Source organism: Mytilus trossulus, chromosome 6, assembly GCF_036588685.1.
Source record: "Mytilus trossulus isolate FHL-02 chromosome 6, PNRI_Mtr1.1.1.hap1, whole genome shotgun sequence".
Taxonomy (NCBI): domain Eukaryota; kingdom Metazoa; phylum Mollusca; class Bivalvia; order Mytilida; family Mytilidae; genus Mytilus; species Mytilus trossulus.
The window spans coordinates 83235208-83253996 of NC_086378.1; the positions used below are offsets into that span (position 1 = coordinate 83235208).

General features: G+C 31.6%; 1 protein-coding gene across 1 annotated transcript in view; it reads right to left on the reverse strand.

The window, feature by feature from the left end:
- Nucleotides 1–18789, reverse strand: part of LOC134722040 (uncharacterized) — a 112753-nt gene that overhangs the window by 85147 nt on the left and 8817 nt on the right. The window contains exons 2-11 of the mRNA XM_063585458.1: nt 12041–12472; nt 9818–9952; nt 8604–8717; nt 7707–7823; nt 6048–6155; nt 4934–5221; nt 4297–4515; nt 3833–3976; nt 3101–3217; nt 940–1080 (exon numbers count right to left, since the gene is read on the reverse strand). Coding sequence (XP_063441528.1) covers nt 940–1080; nt 3101–3217; nt 3833–3976; nt 4297–4515; nt 4934–5221; nt 6048–6155; nt 7707–7823; nt 8604–8717; nt 9818–9952; nt 12041–12443 — 1786 coding nt within the window. The 5' untranslated portion in view covers nt 12444–12472. The remainder of the gene's footprint in view (nt 1–939; nt 1081–3100; nt 3218–3832; nt 3977–4296; nt 4516–4933; nt 5222–6047; nt 6156–7706; nt 7824–8603; nt 8718–9817; nt 9953–12040; nt 12473–18789) is intronic.

Sequence of the window (18789 nt, forward strand, 5' to 3'; positions counted from 1 at the left end):
TATAGTATATTCTTTATTCCAAAAGCAATACAGCTTATAGGTATCAAGTACAATAAATATTACATTAAATATAGTAAGCAACCAATATTATAATAAGGTAATTCATTAATATGCAATTAATACAATTAAAAACAAATGTAGGAGCATGATATTAATAAGCACTTTTTAACAATCTTAATTTTTTCGGCAATACATAAATACCTCTCAAAATTATTAAGTTCTTTTATGTTACGTACAGGTAACAATTGTATAAGTTTAAATACTGATGGCTATCTCCAATAATAAGGTTTGATCTACTCCATACGAATATCTTTGTATCAAATACATTCCAAAATAAAATGTTATTTCATCTTCAACAGAATCACAGTTGCAAACATTACATATTCTATCGTTTCTGTTTATATTTTAAAAAAAACCTTCCAGTTTCAATGTTCAAATTATTTGCATGTATACGGTACTTGCTTATTAATGATTTATATCTAAAATTAACAGGTTTACTTAGATAAAACTGCAAACCATCACTATCATATATGTATTTGTAAAACTGACATTGCGTCAGATATAAACCTATCAGTAACACGCTGTTTGAAATCAGCTATAAAAAGATCTACATTTTAAACATTTTGTGTCAACCAGACATGATTTAAGCCATAATCACATAATAAATCTCTTATTTTACATAACCAGTTCAATTTACTTTTACTTTTTACATTGCTAGCCTCCAGCATTTCTGCATAACAATTTTCCAGTTTACAATTGTCAGTATTTAACAATTTACACCAATATTTCAAAATTTTACAGTATCTATGTACATACATAGGGACTCTACCTAGTTCAAAATACATCATGTAATAAGGCGACCTTGAAGTTCCTGGCTAACTTTGCACCCGTCATAAGTATTTCAAATGAATTAAATTTATAGAATGATTTATAATATACCTCTATAGTCTGTTTTTATTTGATATTCTATTTTAACCCCGTTGTCGATTTTATAACATCTCTTTGAATAACAAGTTTCACCATATGAAGCCATCCATACTTCACTTTCATTTCTACAGTTGCCTTTGTCATCCTTACAACCTGAAAAACATAGTATCGCTCAAGTACAGTATGGGTAGTGAAATATTTCAAAGGAATCATAACAAGATGACAAATTCCCGCTATATTTGCTAAGATAACGAGTCATGTCGAAGCAATGTTTGCATATTTACCATCTTTAAACTGAAAAGAATAAAACGTTAAAGTTACTGAATTTGATAACTTAATTAAATCTAAAGTCTGTGTCATAAAGAAATCAAGTCTTTGTGTCAATATCTTAATGTACATATGAAATGGTCTCTCATACATGTATTGTTAGATATTTGTCTTAATAACATTCTAATTATACAATTTAGTCCTTTTTAGGTTATTTTTTCGAAATAAAAGAAAAAGTATATAATAAATTTATAGACCACTTCCTTTCATTTACATCAAATTCTAAAAGAATATATATTTATATTTCGAGATCTTCAAAAATATATATATACATTTTTTTTTAATCCCACGTTAATAAATTTTACCTTATAAACGCGAAATTTGTAAAAAATATTTTGTATTCCAAGAAGCTTATATAAACTCTTTACTAACAACAAATTATATTCATGAAAGTGACAAAGGCATACACGTTGTAACATACAAATTACAAATTATCATGCCATTAACATAAAAAAAATTGAAAAACAACACAACAAATGTCCTTTAGTACCACTGTCGTCATTTCAAAATACTGTTTGATAGAGCCGCCTTACTGATATTGTTAATTTGCTAAATAATAATTACATAACAGTTCTAGAAAAAAGTGGTCATTATCGTGATATATGGACTGCCCACAGGTCATTGGTATTGACTAGGATAGTGATATCAACTGGTCATTATCGCTGTCGCAGTCACTACCACTGTCCTACGGGCAGCCCATGTATCACGATAATGACCAGTTTTTCAAGAACTATTATGCTTATTTTATTGAGGATTCATGTTTTTGAAAATTCTCATAATTCACAATGTGCAAAGCAAAGTCGAGTAGTTTTACGATTTCTATGGCAAAGAGAAAAGATCAGTCGTAGAAATACTGCCATTCATTTTAGTGCATTTTTTCATTACATGAATACTAAATCAAGTTCTCTATAATTTTATAATTTAAGAAAACATAGGTGAACTATTCAACATTTTAAATATGATAATTAAAACAGGAAAATTTATTAAAGGAACATCTCTCTAATCAGAGAAATCACGCTTCAACGGTCATTAACAGACAGAAACCACGCACCACCGGTCATTGTCATGTAAAAGTCCGTTAACGACCGGTTTTCTGGTCTGTTTTATTCTGTTAATGACCGATGGAATTTATTACTGAATAATAATGAATGTCATGTGGGCCTTTTCAATTCAATAAGAGAATATTATTCTTAACCGATATGAAAATATTTTGTTTCATCTATAACATTAACGAATTTTAAATTCATCAACATATACACGAACAATATATAAAATAAGGTTTATTGAAAGGATGTGCGTAGCTTATAATTCCTTTTTTGGGTTGCTTATAAATAAACTTCAAACATATAACGGCATTTCGTCTTGAACCAGAAGAAGATACATACAATGTTATTGTGTGAATTTTACACCTACAATAAAATTAGATTAATATATTTATCTTTGTAGAATACGTTCTAGATATCATTTAGTGTTCATGCCGTTGAAAAAATTTCCTTGACCTATATCCAAAAAGCCTTTGTTGAACCTTAATTTTGACAATTTTACCTATTATTTCTGTTTTCTTCACGCATCGTTGTAAATATATTGGAATTTGATGCAACTGTCATACACTATAAAATCATCTCAATCCAACATTTTCTACATTTGAAAATGCCTGCACCAATTCAGGAATATGACAGTTGTTGTCCATTCATTTAATGTGTTTTATCATTTGATTTTCCTCGGAGTTGAGTATTTGTGTGATTTTACTTTCTTTATTCGTGTCTTTCTGTTCTGGTTTCAGCTTAATTGACCATATATGTGTTGTGCATTTAAATATATATTTTGTATAATAAAATGTTCTTACCACCTGAAATCACTGTTAATACTCGTAAACCCTGTTCCTCTTTACATGTAAACCAAGAACAGCCTTTCTTTATTTTGTCACCAACGAGAACGGTGTTTCCGTCTCCGTCGTCACATCCTAGGTTCAGAAAGTAAGTTGTAAAACAGTATAATATTATATTTCAATTGAGAAGATCTACCCGAAACAGTTGCCGAAAGGATGATAAAAGTAATGAGCCAAACAAAATGGCTAAAAGGATGGTTCATTTTCAATCAGTCGATCAGGTAACGTCAAAACCCCATCTTAAACAGAGAGAATTGATTTACTTTTCAATCAATTTGAACTGCCCGTTCCTATGTAGCTGCATTTTTGCAGTACTTACATATAAATTATGCATATTAAACAGGTAACAAGGACGTGGATATCTTGTTTATACAACCATGGTTAACTTAATATAGAATTGCTTTTTACACAGAAGCTACGAAACAAAGTCCGGATATTTTTCGTTCTTCCATCCATTGGTTTATAGTGACAAAAGTAAATTTCTGTAATACTGTCACAGTCTTTTGTCTTGGCATCCAATCAAAACCATTGATACAAAATAATTGTATTATAATTAAGTTTCACTTACCACAATCCATTGGTTTATAGTGACAAAAGTAGATCTCTGTAATACTGTCACAGTCTTTTGTCTTGGTATCAAATCAAAACCATTGATACAAAACGATTGCTTTAGAGTTTAGTTTTACTTACCACAATCCATTGGTTTATAATGACAAAAGTATATTTCTGTGCTATTATCACCGTCCTTTGTCATTGGAATGGACCCATTCATTATAGGCATAGGATTCCTGTCATCGTCATCAAACGCAAAATATTCAAGGGTGTGCGTCATACCTACAAAATTGAGTAAACAATATCAGTACTGCATGTTTCTTTATTTTATAAACGCTGATTCTGTGTTCACGCAAATGATAATGTTTGAGTAAATATACATGATATCAATATAAGCCTAATATGAACAGTTGATTAAACTCTTAAAGGGTTTTAAAATACAGTTTTATTTTTCAATATATTAACATTATCATGTTACTTTCATTCAATAGCAAAAGGGTGAACAATAACATGTAAATACAAAACCAAATTGTTCTCCAAAATTTAAATGACACTAGTTCATTATAAATGAGAGACCATAGTATATTTATTGCATCATATACCTCTAACTTGTTGACAATCATCCGCCTTACTTCCCATAAACAATATAAAGGGTCTTTCCTTTGGCAATACCAGTGGAACTTCAGTATCTCCATCATTTCGGCAACAAAAATAAAATGTAGTGTCTTTTTTGTAACTTCCATCAGGCAGTGAACCGTTGGTGGTACTAAGATGTTCAAACTTGTCTACATCATCCATGGTAATGAATCCCTCTTGAAAACCTGACAGAGCAAGAAAAAACAAAATTAAAATATTTTCGTAAGTAATCCAATCACTTTAATACCCCAAAGTATATGTCTATGGAATTGTGGAACATGAGATTTCTTTGCTCTTTGATACTCGTCTTTCAGAAAACGAATGTAATGCTGAACAAATCGCACATTTTCATTGAAACAAATAAACAAAATACAAATCAAAATATGTGTATTTGGGCACTTTATGGTTAGTAATATAGCATGGCTTTGAGTTTTTTAAGACTTTATGTTGTCATCTATATGTTGGGATATTTTCAGCGTTGATTCGCGCGTCATTAACGTGAAGCTTTGTTTTTGAGTACATATACATGTATATCATAACAAAATTTTACCATGTCGATTATTTGTAACCCTTAATATAAAACATTCTGTTAATTATATGCACCTTTAGGACAAGTTCCATTTTTTCTCATGATGCAATATTTGCCTGTTTCCCAATATGTCTGGTATCGAGGGCGGATGGAAGAATCATTTACTTCTCGCTTCATACAGAAATAATGTATAAAGACAAAACTACTGTACATTCCAAAGGCATCAAAATCAAATGAAACATAATTCTTCAAACTTCCAACATGTCCTCTATGTCCTTCTGACCATTCTTCAGCAACATCAACTGGACAACCAGTTTTTGATTTTAGTAGTCCATAATCACCCTCTGGCCAGTACATAATCTCTAAAGAAAAGAAAAGAGGATTTCGTTTAAAGTCAAGCAAAAGTGATGATTATAACAACACATTTGAAAAAAGAAAAAGTGGTATGATTACCAATGAGACAACTCTACACAAGAGACCAAAAATGACACAGAAATTCACATCTATATGTCACCGCATGGTCTTCAACAATGATCAAAGCCCATATCGCATTGTCAGTATAAAAGGCCCCGTCATGAAAATGTTAAACAATTCAAACAAGAAAACTAACGGCCATATTTATGTACAAAAAATGAGCGAAAAACAAAAAACAGTCATATTTGTTTCTCGTGACTCTGCATAAAAGCTTGAACATATTCATCCATTTTTTCATATCTTTTCATCTCAAATTTGTTTGTAAGACATAAACAAATACTGTAAACCAACTTATTTTCGCGGATACTTTATTTCGCGTTTTACCCTTTGCAATCTATTTCGCAACTATTTAATTTTGCGATTTTCTAATTTCTGGATATACTTTAATAAGGAAAGATCTAAGTTTTACATATTTGCGACGATTTATATTCGCGTTAATTTTCTACTCGCGAAAGTCGCGAAAATAAATTGCTTATGAAAATTAGTTGGTTTACAGTAATAATTTCCTCTGATAGAGAAAATGCGTCTGGTTGGGATTGTATTCAATCTATATTATGCCTATACATTCCATTTATTAGTATTTTCAGCAAATAAAAATATGTCGCGTAGCGTCACTGATTAGTCTCTTGTAGACGAATCACGCGTCTGGCGCATTTACAATATTGCAATCATGACGTCTATGATGGGTTTATTTAGATTATTTGTTGTACTCACCGTTATGTACCTCTTCTGCCTTTCCACTGTGATCCATACACTGATAAATGGCACATCCATCATGCCAGAATTTATTAACCGCTTTGCATTCACCATCAAATGCACAGCCTGCAAATAAAAATAAATGGCACCATAATGATTGTGTTGCAAATAATTGTTTTCATAGAAATCCAACAATAGTCAATTTATTTAAACAGTGAAAAACAAGCCAACATTTTTAGAAAGTTTGAATCGTTAGCGATCGACTGATCGTCCTATATTGACGAACCTTGGTAATGGTTTTAAAATGCATTTTCAAGGGGTACAATCAAAATCACGTGATGGATAGACACACACCGGAAGTTACAGTCGAACTCGTCGCTTGAAAGGTTAGTAGTTGCATTTTCTTGTTTATATCAATTAAATTTTGATTTATAAGTTGGCACACCGAATGTCGGATAGTATGTAGTTTTAAAATACACAATTGTTTTTGCTAGAAAGCGTGCAGTTATTGCAAACACTTCGACACAGTTCAAAATTTTCGACGGATAACTGTGTCGAAGTGATAGCATTAACTGCACGCTTTCCAGCAAGGATAATTATGTATTTCAAAACTAGATAGTATCCAACATTCGGTGCACTACCTTATTTATTAAATTTTATTGATATAAACAAGTAAATACGACTACTTACCTTTCAAGCGGTCTGCTCGACTGTTACTTCCGGTGTGTGTATATCCATCACGTTATTTTGATTGTACCCCTTGATTTTAGTCTCTAGATTATTTCAGAAATGTGGTTTGAGTTTGTTTTTTTTTTGTTGTGTATATTCGTGTATATACCTCCCACCCCATCCCTTTTTATTCCTATAAATCATTCTAATTTTGAGGGCGGAAATTGTCATAACAATTGAATGAAACAGAAAAGTTACCAGGTCAAACAGAAAATATTATTAAAGATTGCGTTTTTCAAGCAGTTAATTCGGATGTAAGGTAAGTTCAGTGTGATTCAATCTTCAACGTTCATATTCAACGGTACTCGCTTGGCCTATTAATGTCCAAAAACCAAATCACAAAGACTTCAATACAACGGCAAGGTGTTTTTTAAAGGTGACAGGTAATTCAACATGTGCCTCTCGAATTTTTACTAAGTGATGTACGAAACTTATATATATATTGCAAGTTATTGCAAATGAAATATTCGGAAATTGCACATTGTACACGTAGATATAAAACAATACGTATTTTGTATCAAATAGAGTGTTTTTTTCATAACAATTGTCAGTAGTGTAACACCGAATGCAAAACTCGTCAACAAAAACTATTTTTTCAGTTTCAGGTAACGAGTGACCGATGATTTTCAAAATAAATAAATAAGATTTTAAAAAAAAATGTAATTCCGTTCGATAGACAAAAATGATAATCAACAGACAAAAGGTCCGATGTAAGTAAAACCAAATATTCATAAAAAAAAACTGAATTTATAAATAGTGTGAATTTATTTCATTTTATTGGTATATGTATTTTAAAACATTCGTCATTTGGCTTCAAATTTGTCAATATACACACATATTTCAAAACCGGGATTCAAATTCAAATAAATCCAATAGTTCCGCGGAAGCCAAAAAATATAAGGCAGATACTAGTTTGAAATAATGAAAAGCGGGAAACTTAATTCTTACCTTTAGAGATAAGCGATATGGTATAACATGTCCCTACTATCTGACATTCATATGTGTTACAGTTTTTCTTGAACTGATCACCAACCCTCCAGCAGTTACCTTCTTCGTCTTTGCAACCTTCATGGAATAATATATAAATATTATGAACTTGATACAAACAAACAAAAATCAAATCACAAAAATACTTAGCTCCGAGATAAATTCAACACGGAAAGTCCCAAATCAAATGTCAAAATCAAAAGCTCAAACATCAAAAGAATGGATAACATCTGTCACAGTTCTGTTGTTTATCATGAATGTTTATTTCTTGGTCATGATTCGAACGGAACGATCATATGGCTAAATGCTTCGGCATCACAAGATAGGCAAATACATTTGATGTAAATCTTATTATTTCTTTTCTTTTATTTAGACTAAAGCTTAGTTCAGATATATCAGTTATGCTATTTGTCGTCATTAGTAGATTTGTTTCATGTCAATAAGTGTTTCAAGTTAATTTTTTGCCTTTATTAAGGCTGGGCTGAGTTCGTTTTTTTTTGTATCTTTCGAACATGTATGTCATTGCGTGTAAATGCATAACCCAAATTTAAAAAACAAAATCTAAAATTGACAAACGGACAACTTTCAACATTCTGGGTTTTTTTTGTCATTCCAATTGATGACCTGTTAGGGCTCTAAATGTATTTATTCGTTTATATAGTACTAACATATTGATGGATCATCATCGAATATACCAATCTTATAGTTGGTACGTCAGATCACATCAGCCTCGTTAGTGGCATTCGAATTGAAATAGTTAAAAGGCAAAATCAAATTCTTAATGAAATGCATTAATACAATAGATTCAATCGTAAACTTTGTTTTTATCTCTAATTGTTTTCTCTCTATCAAACATACCTCCTTCTTTCAGTCTATACATTGGATTGTTCCCTATTAGTCTTACTTGATAAGTGAAACATCCCTCTGTCCATATCGTTCCAACATTTTTACACTGTCCTTTAAACATAACACCTGAATGAATAAAGTTATGCGTTTATATTAAATTGAGAATTTTTCTAACCTGCTTTCTTCATTTCAGTTTGTTAGAAATCACAAACAAACAAACTAATGGTCAAGTGTTTTACTAGATTTAAACAAATGTCGCCTCTTTTTTATACCATAGAAGTCATTTTAGTACGGAGGTGAAAAGGGCAAACACGGTTCTAGTATTTAAAATGTACTGTCAGGAGAAAGGGGTAAATACATGTGGCAAATGAGTTGTGCTCTTTATGGTTTTGAATATATTAAATAATTGATGAAATGAGGGTACAGGCATAGGGTAATGTGATTTGATATGGTTGCTTTTGATCTGAACAGTTTATATTATATATAAAAGAGAGGTGAAAGATACCAGAGGGACATTCTAACTCAAAAAAAAGGAAAAAACAAGAATTGTGTCCATAGTGCATGTATGCCCCAATCACAAAATCATTTTATATGTTCAGTGGACCATGAAATGGGGTCAAAAGTCTAATTTGGCATCAAAATCAAAATGATCATATCATAAGGAACATGTGTTTCAAATGTGACGTTTATAGGACTTCAACATAATCAAAAACTACCTTGACCAAAAACAATAATCTGGAGTGGGACAGACGGACAGACAAACGGGCGGAAGAACGAAGGAACGAACTCACAGACCACAAAACATAATGACCAAAAATGGTGCATAAAAAAGCTCATAACGCCATAGCAAAGGTGGTCTTGTTGTCATAGTTAAAAGTAAATCAATGATTAAGGATCAGAATCTAAACAGTTGTTTATTTAATATTCGACGATTAATGGGTTACAAGCGTCAAAGCAAGTCAAAGCATGTCTCCAAAAACAAACTTCTATTCAGAGTCATCAATACTAAATATGGTTTATATGTTGTGCTCTTAACCATCTAGAACAGACAAAGTTTGTATATTGAATACATGCTCGCGTGGTATATCTTAAAAAACTACAAAATAAATAACTAAAGGACGCTTATTTTATGCATGCACCTTACAATTAATTTTTTAATTGATAATGAATATTACATGTATTAAGGTAATGCCATTGTTTTAGGACTAAATACTATTTTCTCATACCTCGTACGATAGCTTCGTAGAAACCATTTCCACACCTGTAAGTTGTACAAGGATCCTCCTTTGACTGCCAACGGTCACCATGATCATAGCTTATCCCATTCATATAACATGGACAAATTGGCTTACAATGTCCAGCTAAAACAAGATCCGTTTAAATTATGTCAAAATTAGGATTTTTGTGTAGTTGTAAATATTGTAAAATTAAATGAAATGAGTATTAATGTTGTATATATACTTGTACTGGCAGCGAATTTGAGGCAGAGATAATTGAGACCGAGCTCAAAACTAGGTCAAAACTGACATAAGTCGATACGGTTACACTTGTACTCGTCTGGTATCAGAAGGCATACTACTGAAAATTTTACGGAGGAAACCTACCAACACGTCAGGATACTCGAAGGTGTTGTCATTTTGTTTTCTTGTTATTTTTCCTAATTTGTTGTGACCGCTATAAAAGGCATGCACATCTTGGTATTCTCTGAAATGTTTTTCACTATATTTCTCGAGTCGAATTTTAAACCCTACTACCTTTTAGATAGCATATTTATTTAGCTCAATAATTATAATAAAACAAACACATATACTCATTGTGTTTTCGAAATAGTTTTATGAGCTCAACTAAAATAGTTGGTGTTAGATGTTATAATTTTTACTATTTTTTTTTATGAAATAAAACATCCTTTGTTTGTTGTTTAATAACTGGCAATGGTTTGCCTGAACTCACTCAGTCTTGTTTCAGCAGTGAATCCGCTGAAATTATCTTTCATCATATAGACACGGGAAAAAAACGTTCTTGAATTCAGTGATCAATTTGTATGAGTTTTAAATAAAGGCAACAGTATACCGCTGTTCAGAATTCATAAATCCATGGACGAAAAACAAAATCGGGTTAACAAACTAAAACCGAGGGAAACGCATTAAATATAAGAGGAGAACAACGACACAACACTAAAATGTAACACACCCAGAAACGGACCAAGCATCATACTAAATCCCACGAGAATAACAAATATAACATCAAAACCAAATACATGAATTTGGGATAGACAAGTACACGACTTATCGCAATGTGAATTTACACTAAAAACTAAGAGAAAACAAACGACACAACGTTAAAATGTAACACACACAAATACGAACAATAATATAACAATGGCCATAATCCTGACTTGGTACAGGACATTTTTAATGGAAAAAATGGGGGTTGAACCTGGTTTTGTGGCATGCCAAACCTCGCACTTTAATGGCAATGAAATGACAACATAATATTACAGGACTACAAAACAAATAAATAGGAGAACGTATTAGACAAAGAAACACATGATTAATAGATATAAAAAAAAGCATCAGGTTTTAAATTCAATACGCCAAAAACGGGGCTCCACACAAGACTCACCAGTGGCGCCCAGATATAAAAGATTGAAATTGAAAAAAAGTACAAAGTTGTACAGCAATGAAGATTAAAAGTTGAAAAAGTTTGTGTCAAATACGGCTGTGTTTTATGCTTGGGATAAGAACATCCTCATTATTTAGAACAATAAATAAAATAACGAATACAATCATGTGATTCAATTGTATAATAATGATTGTTTCACAATCGCAGACTAACTTTTGAATGATAACGAAAACGTTGATTGGACCAATTTAAGGCGATTTAGTCAGTTTATGATTTTTTAAATGAAGATACAGTAATTTAAATTGAAGGAAGAAATCCAAAATGTTGATCACATTTTTATTTTTCTTTAATTTCTAAAAGCACACACAATATCAAAAGGTACCTTTTCTTGTATTCTTATAATTCACATAAAATTTCTTTTAACAAATGTAATTATGACAAAATATGACATTATTTATCCTCTAGTACGAAAAAAAACTCGAAGACCTAATCTTTTAATAAAATTATTTCGAAAATAGCACGATGTAAACTTAATTTCGCAAAGTGTTATAAATTCATTTTCATCGTTTATTTATTTAGTCTCTGCCTTGTCTCACCATACCTCAAAGAGCCTCAATATTGATAAAACTAATTCTTATACGGGTTTTTTCTCCAATTTTCGTATCATGTTGGTTATTTTCTAAATAATTAAAGAATTTTATTAATACTTTGTACTTGTGAAATGTCTATCATTTTAAATGAGTATTCTTCAACATATCTAATAAACTGGAAAATATTGTAAATATTAAAGCAATCAAATGAAGCATGCATCGATTAACTCTACTTACGCGCAGATGAAAAATAGAGTTCTTTCAATGCCTTGTCAGAACTCGGTTTGGACAGACCTTTGGCAAAGTTGGACAAGGTATCTTTTGAATTGTAACCAGATCTTGAGTTATATCTATATCCTCCAGAGTTGGCTGATTTCCAGTTATATCCTCCTTTTAAGTTATAAGCAGATTTTTCTTTTGAGTTGTAAACAGATTTTTCTTTTGAGTTATAGGCAGATTTTACTTTCGAACTTAAAGAATTATGATAATCATTATTTGATTTGTAGCCAGAGTTCCACTTTTGTCTTAGATTAGAACCATAACCTGATTTTGAGTAACTAGATTTATAACTGCCTCCATAAGAAGAATGCGAGTCAGCAGCTGTTATGGATAACAATAGAAGTACTACAATAGCCGTCATCGTACACTGAACACGGCCACTGGGTCATTCTGTAATGTAACAAAACAAAACATAATATTATGATAAAGGAACAATAAAACATTGTTTACAGAATGCTACTACGAAGTATTACGTCATATGCAACGTAAGTTAAAAAAAACCCAACAACATCGCAATAGATTCAACAGTAGCTTAATTAAGGTAATAGTTGTACTGTATACCGCTGTTCAAAATTCATAAATCGATTGAGAATAAAAACTGGGTCACAAACTAAAACTGAGGGAAACTTTCAAATATAAGAGGATAACTACGACACAACAGAAACATAACACTAAAATGTAGCACAAACAGAAACTAACTATAACATAAAAATGGCAATTTTCCTGACTTGGTAAAAGACATTTTATGAATAAAAATGTTGGTTGAACTTGGTTTTGTAGGTAGTCAAATCTCCAAATTAAGACAATCTTAAATATAACATTTAAATGACACCATTACATGACATGAATTCAGTAAAAATAAATGCAAGAACATTCAGGACAGTCAATTACGCAAATAAACAATGCAAGATAGTACATTCCGACAACGAAACAACAGCTAACACATGTGTCGAAAATCGATTGAGAGAAAACATCGACAAACGCAAACATTTATCGAAACAAACTATTTAAAATAACAACTGCCATATTCCTGACTTGATATTGATACAGGACATTTTAAGAAAAAATGGTGGGTTGAACCTGGTTTAATGGCTAGCGAACATTCCGTTTATATGCATTTGAAAAAAAATATCGCTTAACGGCTTACCATGATAACTGCAGAACAACAACGAACATATTCCATCAACAACAAACAGCACAGGACTTTTTTCAAAGTTATACAATCTAGTTAAATACAAAACTGATGGCTTTCACATAAATTCCGTTGACTCGAACAAATGCCACTTGAATTATGTCATCTGAAGCAAAATATTGTCTTAGTCTTGTAGGAAAGGAAACAATATACAGGAACTAAATTGGCTTGTCTAGTAACAGGTAAAAATTAGTATGCCATCAATAAAAAAAATTCCGGCGCTTCCTTACCCTAAATATTAAATGTAGTTCCCTTACCGTTACTAGGCTTAACCTATAGAAGACCTGAAGAAAAGTAATGTGTCTAGCTTGAATTATTGCAGCAAAAGCGAAAGATCCTAATATTGTCGGAAAAGAAGTAAAATACAGGAAATATATGAGCTAGTTTGCAACAGGTTTCTAACACTTCCTTATCTAAATATTAAATGTTCCCTTACCGTGAATAGGCCGAACAATAAGAAAAACAGAGCAATGGTGTCTGAATTCCTATTATCTGATTTTATCATTGTGAAGGACAATCAGAAGCTGCATATTATATCGCCTTTGATGGTTAATCTAACAATAAAAATCAGAAACATTTCAAAAACAAGACAGCTGTCGTTGTGCATTGCTTACGTTTTTCTGCTGTTGCATCATTGTTCCTCTGTAAGTTTACTGACCTATGACAACATCCTTGATGTTCTTTACGTAATCTTATATTGTACAAACAAATTAATACATATCTTTACCATACACATAGAACGTTGAACAAGAATTCAAGTACTTCAAATCATGCAATAATAATATATTACATAACACATTGGGTGTTCCATAGTCAGTAGTTTGAATGACATTCTAGGGATGCTCTAATCAGTTACGTAATTACTTGATTTACTGACTCAATCCATGAAATATTCTAGTCTGTAAGATATGTCCTTAATATTTTAATACTTTCAGTTAGCGACACTTCTTCGGTCTTATGTTCCAGAATTACTGAATGAATTATTGATTGATTGACTGATTGGCTGACTGATTAACGCTTAATGTAAAGATTCGGATATTACATTACGCCAGTATTTTAATGCCATACGAGTTTTCCCCGCTACTGCCGAGACCTTAACGAGAGTTCAAAATGGAAGCTCACAACGCAAGAACATGTACCAGCTTTCCCAAACTCAAACTTCCAACAAAATCAGTTTAAACTGCAGATATACTAGTATTGAAATAATAACACTGAAATAGTGCAATTATACTTATAGCAAATTGTTCATAGTAATATTGTGATTGATTTGACGCTGTCACGTGGCGATCCCAATATATTTGTAGGCGACTCAGTGTCTTGTCGGTAGTGTGAGTTATTTAATACGCTGGTTTAGGATTTTCAGAACAGTATTGTACCTTTTTTGATAAGTATTTCACTAATCAAGTACTTATTTGTCAGTTGTCCTCGTTCATATACCGTTATATAACATCGGTCCTTTAACCAAAGTTTCAGACAACAGGTGACGTAATTTTGTGTCTGCAACAACATTTAGGAATTTGAACTTCAACACGTCAAACCATTAACGATAAAAGACTGGTTGGGGTTTTCAGAACATTATTGTATCTTTTTCGATAAGTATTTCACAAATGAAGTAATTATTTGTCAGTTGTCCCTGTTCATCAGTATATAAAATCAGTCCTTTAACCAAAGTTATCTCTACAATTCTAATTTCTTGAATCGTCTTCTTAACGCACCTCCAAACAACAAGGACTTTGACATTTTGAAAGATGCTGCATGGGCCAAGGTGAATCAATCTGTAGAGGGGGACGTTGACCACTATCTAATCATCCAGAATATGACAGGGAAAGGCTGTACATGTCCAGTTTACTTTTAAACACAATTCCGTTCTGGACTATTTGAAACGTGATGTAGGATATAAGACTTTAATTTTGTCGACGGTGTGGAGAAAACATGCATACAATGATAAAGTGAATCTTTGCTTTGAAAACAGACTCAAATACATTGTGTGAAACATTGAATGGAATAACCAAAACACATGCAGAATTATAATAAAGAAACAACAAGTGGAGTCATGCCAAAAGAAACAGGTATACTGGTTAAAATATTTGATAAACACCAGACTTAGCTATTAATGTTTTTAATAACAACCATCCCCTCCCTAAAAAGGGGTAATATAAAGAAGTTAAAATGTATCTCTCCAAAAAACAAAACATTAAAATGTAATCTGTTTATGCACAGACAATCTCGGATCTTATTTGTAGTTCAAAAGCATGAAATGTTTGATATTTTTACTTTTCAATGACTGCAAAACCACCAAACTCATGACAAAAGACAAGTAAATAAAAAAAACAGCTGTAAAAAAACAACCAAAAGTAAAAAATTAAACATCAATAAATGTTAGCAACACAAGACATGATGCCTGTGAACAGTTATTTCACAAAAGTGAAGTGACAATCATTCAAAATTTAACATTAACCAAATGACATTCGTTCAAAATTAGTTTTTTTTTAAACGATACTCGTAATCGGTGTTTATAGTTGTTTTAATAAATTCCGACTTTATTATTGTCAGCTATTGCTATTTTATACAAAACAAAGCAGAAAACGAACTCAGTTAGTCAAATTCAATATAGTTTGCTTTTGCTACTGGCCCTCACGGATCCATAGAAGATTCGACTTACGGAGCTTCACGGACCAGTCTCCTGTGAATTTTTCTTGTCCTATGTCGATCCTGAAGGGGTCATTAGCAAACCATTTAATTTATGATAGCCTAAAGTACAGAATTACCAATAAAAATGTCCATCCATTCATCCATAATCTTACGACAACTTTCGTTTCTTTTTATAAAAACAAAATATTATTGCAAAAACAATTACTAAAACAAAATGAATGTCACTATATATTGTTATTTTTCGGAAATGGTCACTGTAATACACTAAGAGGCAAAACAACAACGAAAATGTACACATGGACAGTATAGTATGCCCATTATGGATGTGTAAAAAACATTTATTTATTTTATAACTGCAAACAGCTTTCATAAAACTTCAAGATTAATCGACCAAAATCAAGAAAACTGATTAATACCTATGTAATCTCGGTTATAATATTTCATACAAACAAAAACCTGTGTTTTTTTTACTCCTTATCAATTAGTAGTACAATAATCGTTCAGCTTGAAAAAGTTAATAGTAAATATAGACAGGAAAGCAAACAGGTCTCTTATATGACAACATATGGTACACATACTAGTAATTTAAAGTACAATATATAACTACGTACATTGTTTGTCATTTCAGGCAAAATCGCCTTATGTTAAAAATTGGATAGTGTTCAAAGGAAGGGTAAAAATAAATAAAAAAACTCCCCCAATTACACGAAATACAAATTGATTGGGCATTTTACAAAAGTTTCTCTGAGTGATATTAATAAAATAGATGATACATGGTCTAGTAACAAATAAATAGACAACAATATTTCTGAAAATAATGATAGTTTTTGGTTGATGTACATGCATTATAAAAGGACATCTTAATATTTTCTTGAACTTTTGTTCAACCAAATATGTATATAAGCACCATAATATCGGTCTGGCAACAAACTTTCTCAAAACTCAATTATCTAAAAGTCATAAAGACTGAAAGGGGACTAGAGAGCATGGTCATAAAATGTTAAAAACAAAAAGGCCACAACTGTATTTCAAATATGTAAAATTGAGTACGCATTGCTTAGTTTAATTATACAATCATACTAGAACTGTCTGCCGAACAGGAAAATACTCTTACATTTGTCAACTTCCTGGTAATGTCTATTTTATTTATTGACAATATGTGTATAGTAATGACGGGTAAGTTATTGCAGATTCATATTCTGATATTTTAATATAATATTCATCAACTCAAACCATCATAACCTTTATAGTCGTGTGTTGGCTTACAAAAATTAGTTCTGATAACTTATATAATAAGATATATTAATTCATAAATGTCAACTTCGCAAGGAGACCTATAGTAGTTAATGTCTGTGTCATGTTGGTCTCTTGTGGACAGTTGTCTCATTGGAAATCATACCAAATCTTCTTTGTTTATATTCTATTGTATACAGCTTTAATCAACAATTTCTGAGGCAAGTAGAAGAATTTGTGTTAAAAAAGTGCATTATGAATAATCTCATTGACACATAAAAGAGGGGCAAAGGATATAAGATAAAATATAAGTGGAAAATATACTGACAACGCCATGGCATAAAAATAAAGAGACAAACAAAAGAACACAAAACGCATTATAATAATCTAAAGACTGAGCAACACGAACGTCACCAAAAACTAATGGGTGATCTCAGAGTGCTCCGGAAGGTTAAGTAGATCCTGCTCAAAATGTGTCACCCGTCGTGCTTCTCATAATAGTACAAACCCGGTAATAAATCTAATTCGGTAGGTCACATTCGAAGAAAAGTATACGAGATCGTAGTGAAACGGATATTTCATAAAGCTCAACTATTTCGTGATGGCGTCCGTACAATTTCCAAAGGGATGGTCTTCAACTTCTAAGTTCATTCCTTGTTTTAATGGCTCAATGAAGAAAACACTATTTATGCTACAAAATGTGATCCATCACAGTATGTTATTTGACAAAGTTTGGTGTTGAAAGGACAGAGGACAAAAAACGAGTTCTAACTAGACTGTTGATATGAGCGTCACTAATGAGTCTTATGTAGACGAAACGCGCTTCTGGCATACTAAATTATACTCCTGGAACCTTTGATAACTATTTAGGTCAGAATAAAACTACATTTCAACAACTGAACATTTGCAGTTACTCATTACTAAATCATTAGCCAAATATATGACTCCGTCATCATTGATAGTTGTAGGGAGAAGTCTTTATATAGAAATGCATTGACTATTAATTGCGCTGTCATAACCTGTAAAGGTGCTTAATGATTTACAGTAGTTTGAACAAGTGGGATATTCTTAATGCAACATCGAGTGCAATTGTATTGGATTTTATTATATATAAGTAACATTCTGTTAAGCTAAATAAATACATTATAGGTTTTATGGTAATGAGTTGTTATTTTTCGAAAGAGAAGAGAGAACAAATGTTGCTTTTTATTAAATGATGAAAAAGAATGACAAATCATCAGTTAATAGACAAGGTCCTTTTCATTAAATTGAATGCATTTAAGGATTACATAAATACCAACACACACTAAAAAAACTGATACAATATAACAGCTGTATGTTAAACCTAAAAGTATCGATATGATTTAATATAATTTACAAAACGTATGACTGTATTGACAATATCAACGTAAAAAAACATCTTATAAAGTCAGACAAAAAATTGCAGACATTGAACCACGAAATTTTTGTATACAAGAATCGATTACATTCCTTGTACATCGTGCATATGATGGTGCACCTAATCACACCCCTTAATGATTAATACTATTGGCTTGTCATAGATAAATGTATACTCATTTCAACTGAATTTCATGTCGTGGCTCATTTGGGTTCTTGGCTTGTTTTATAA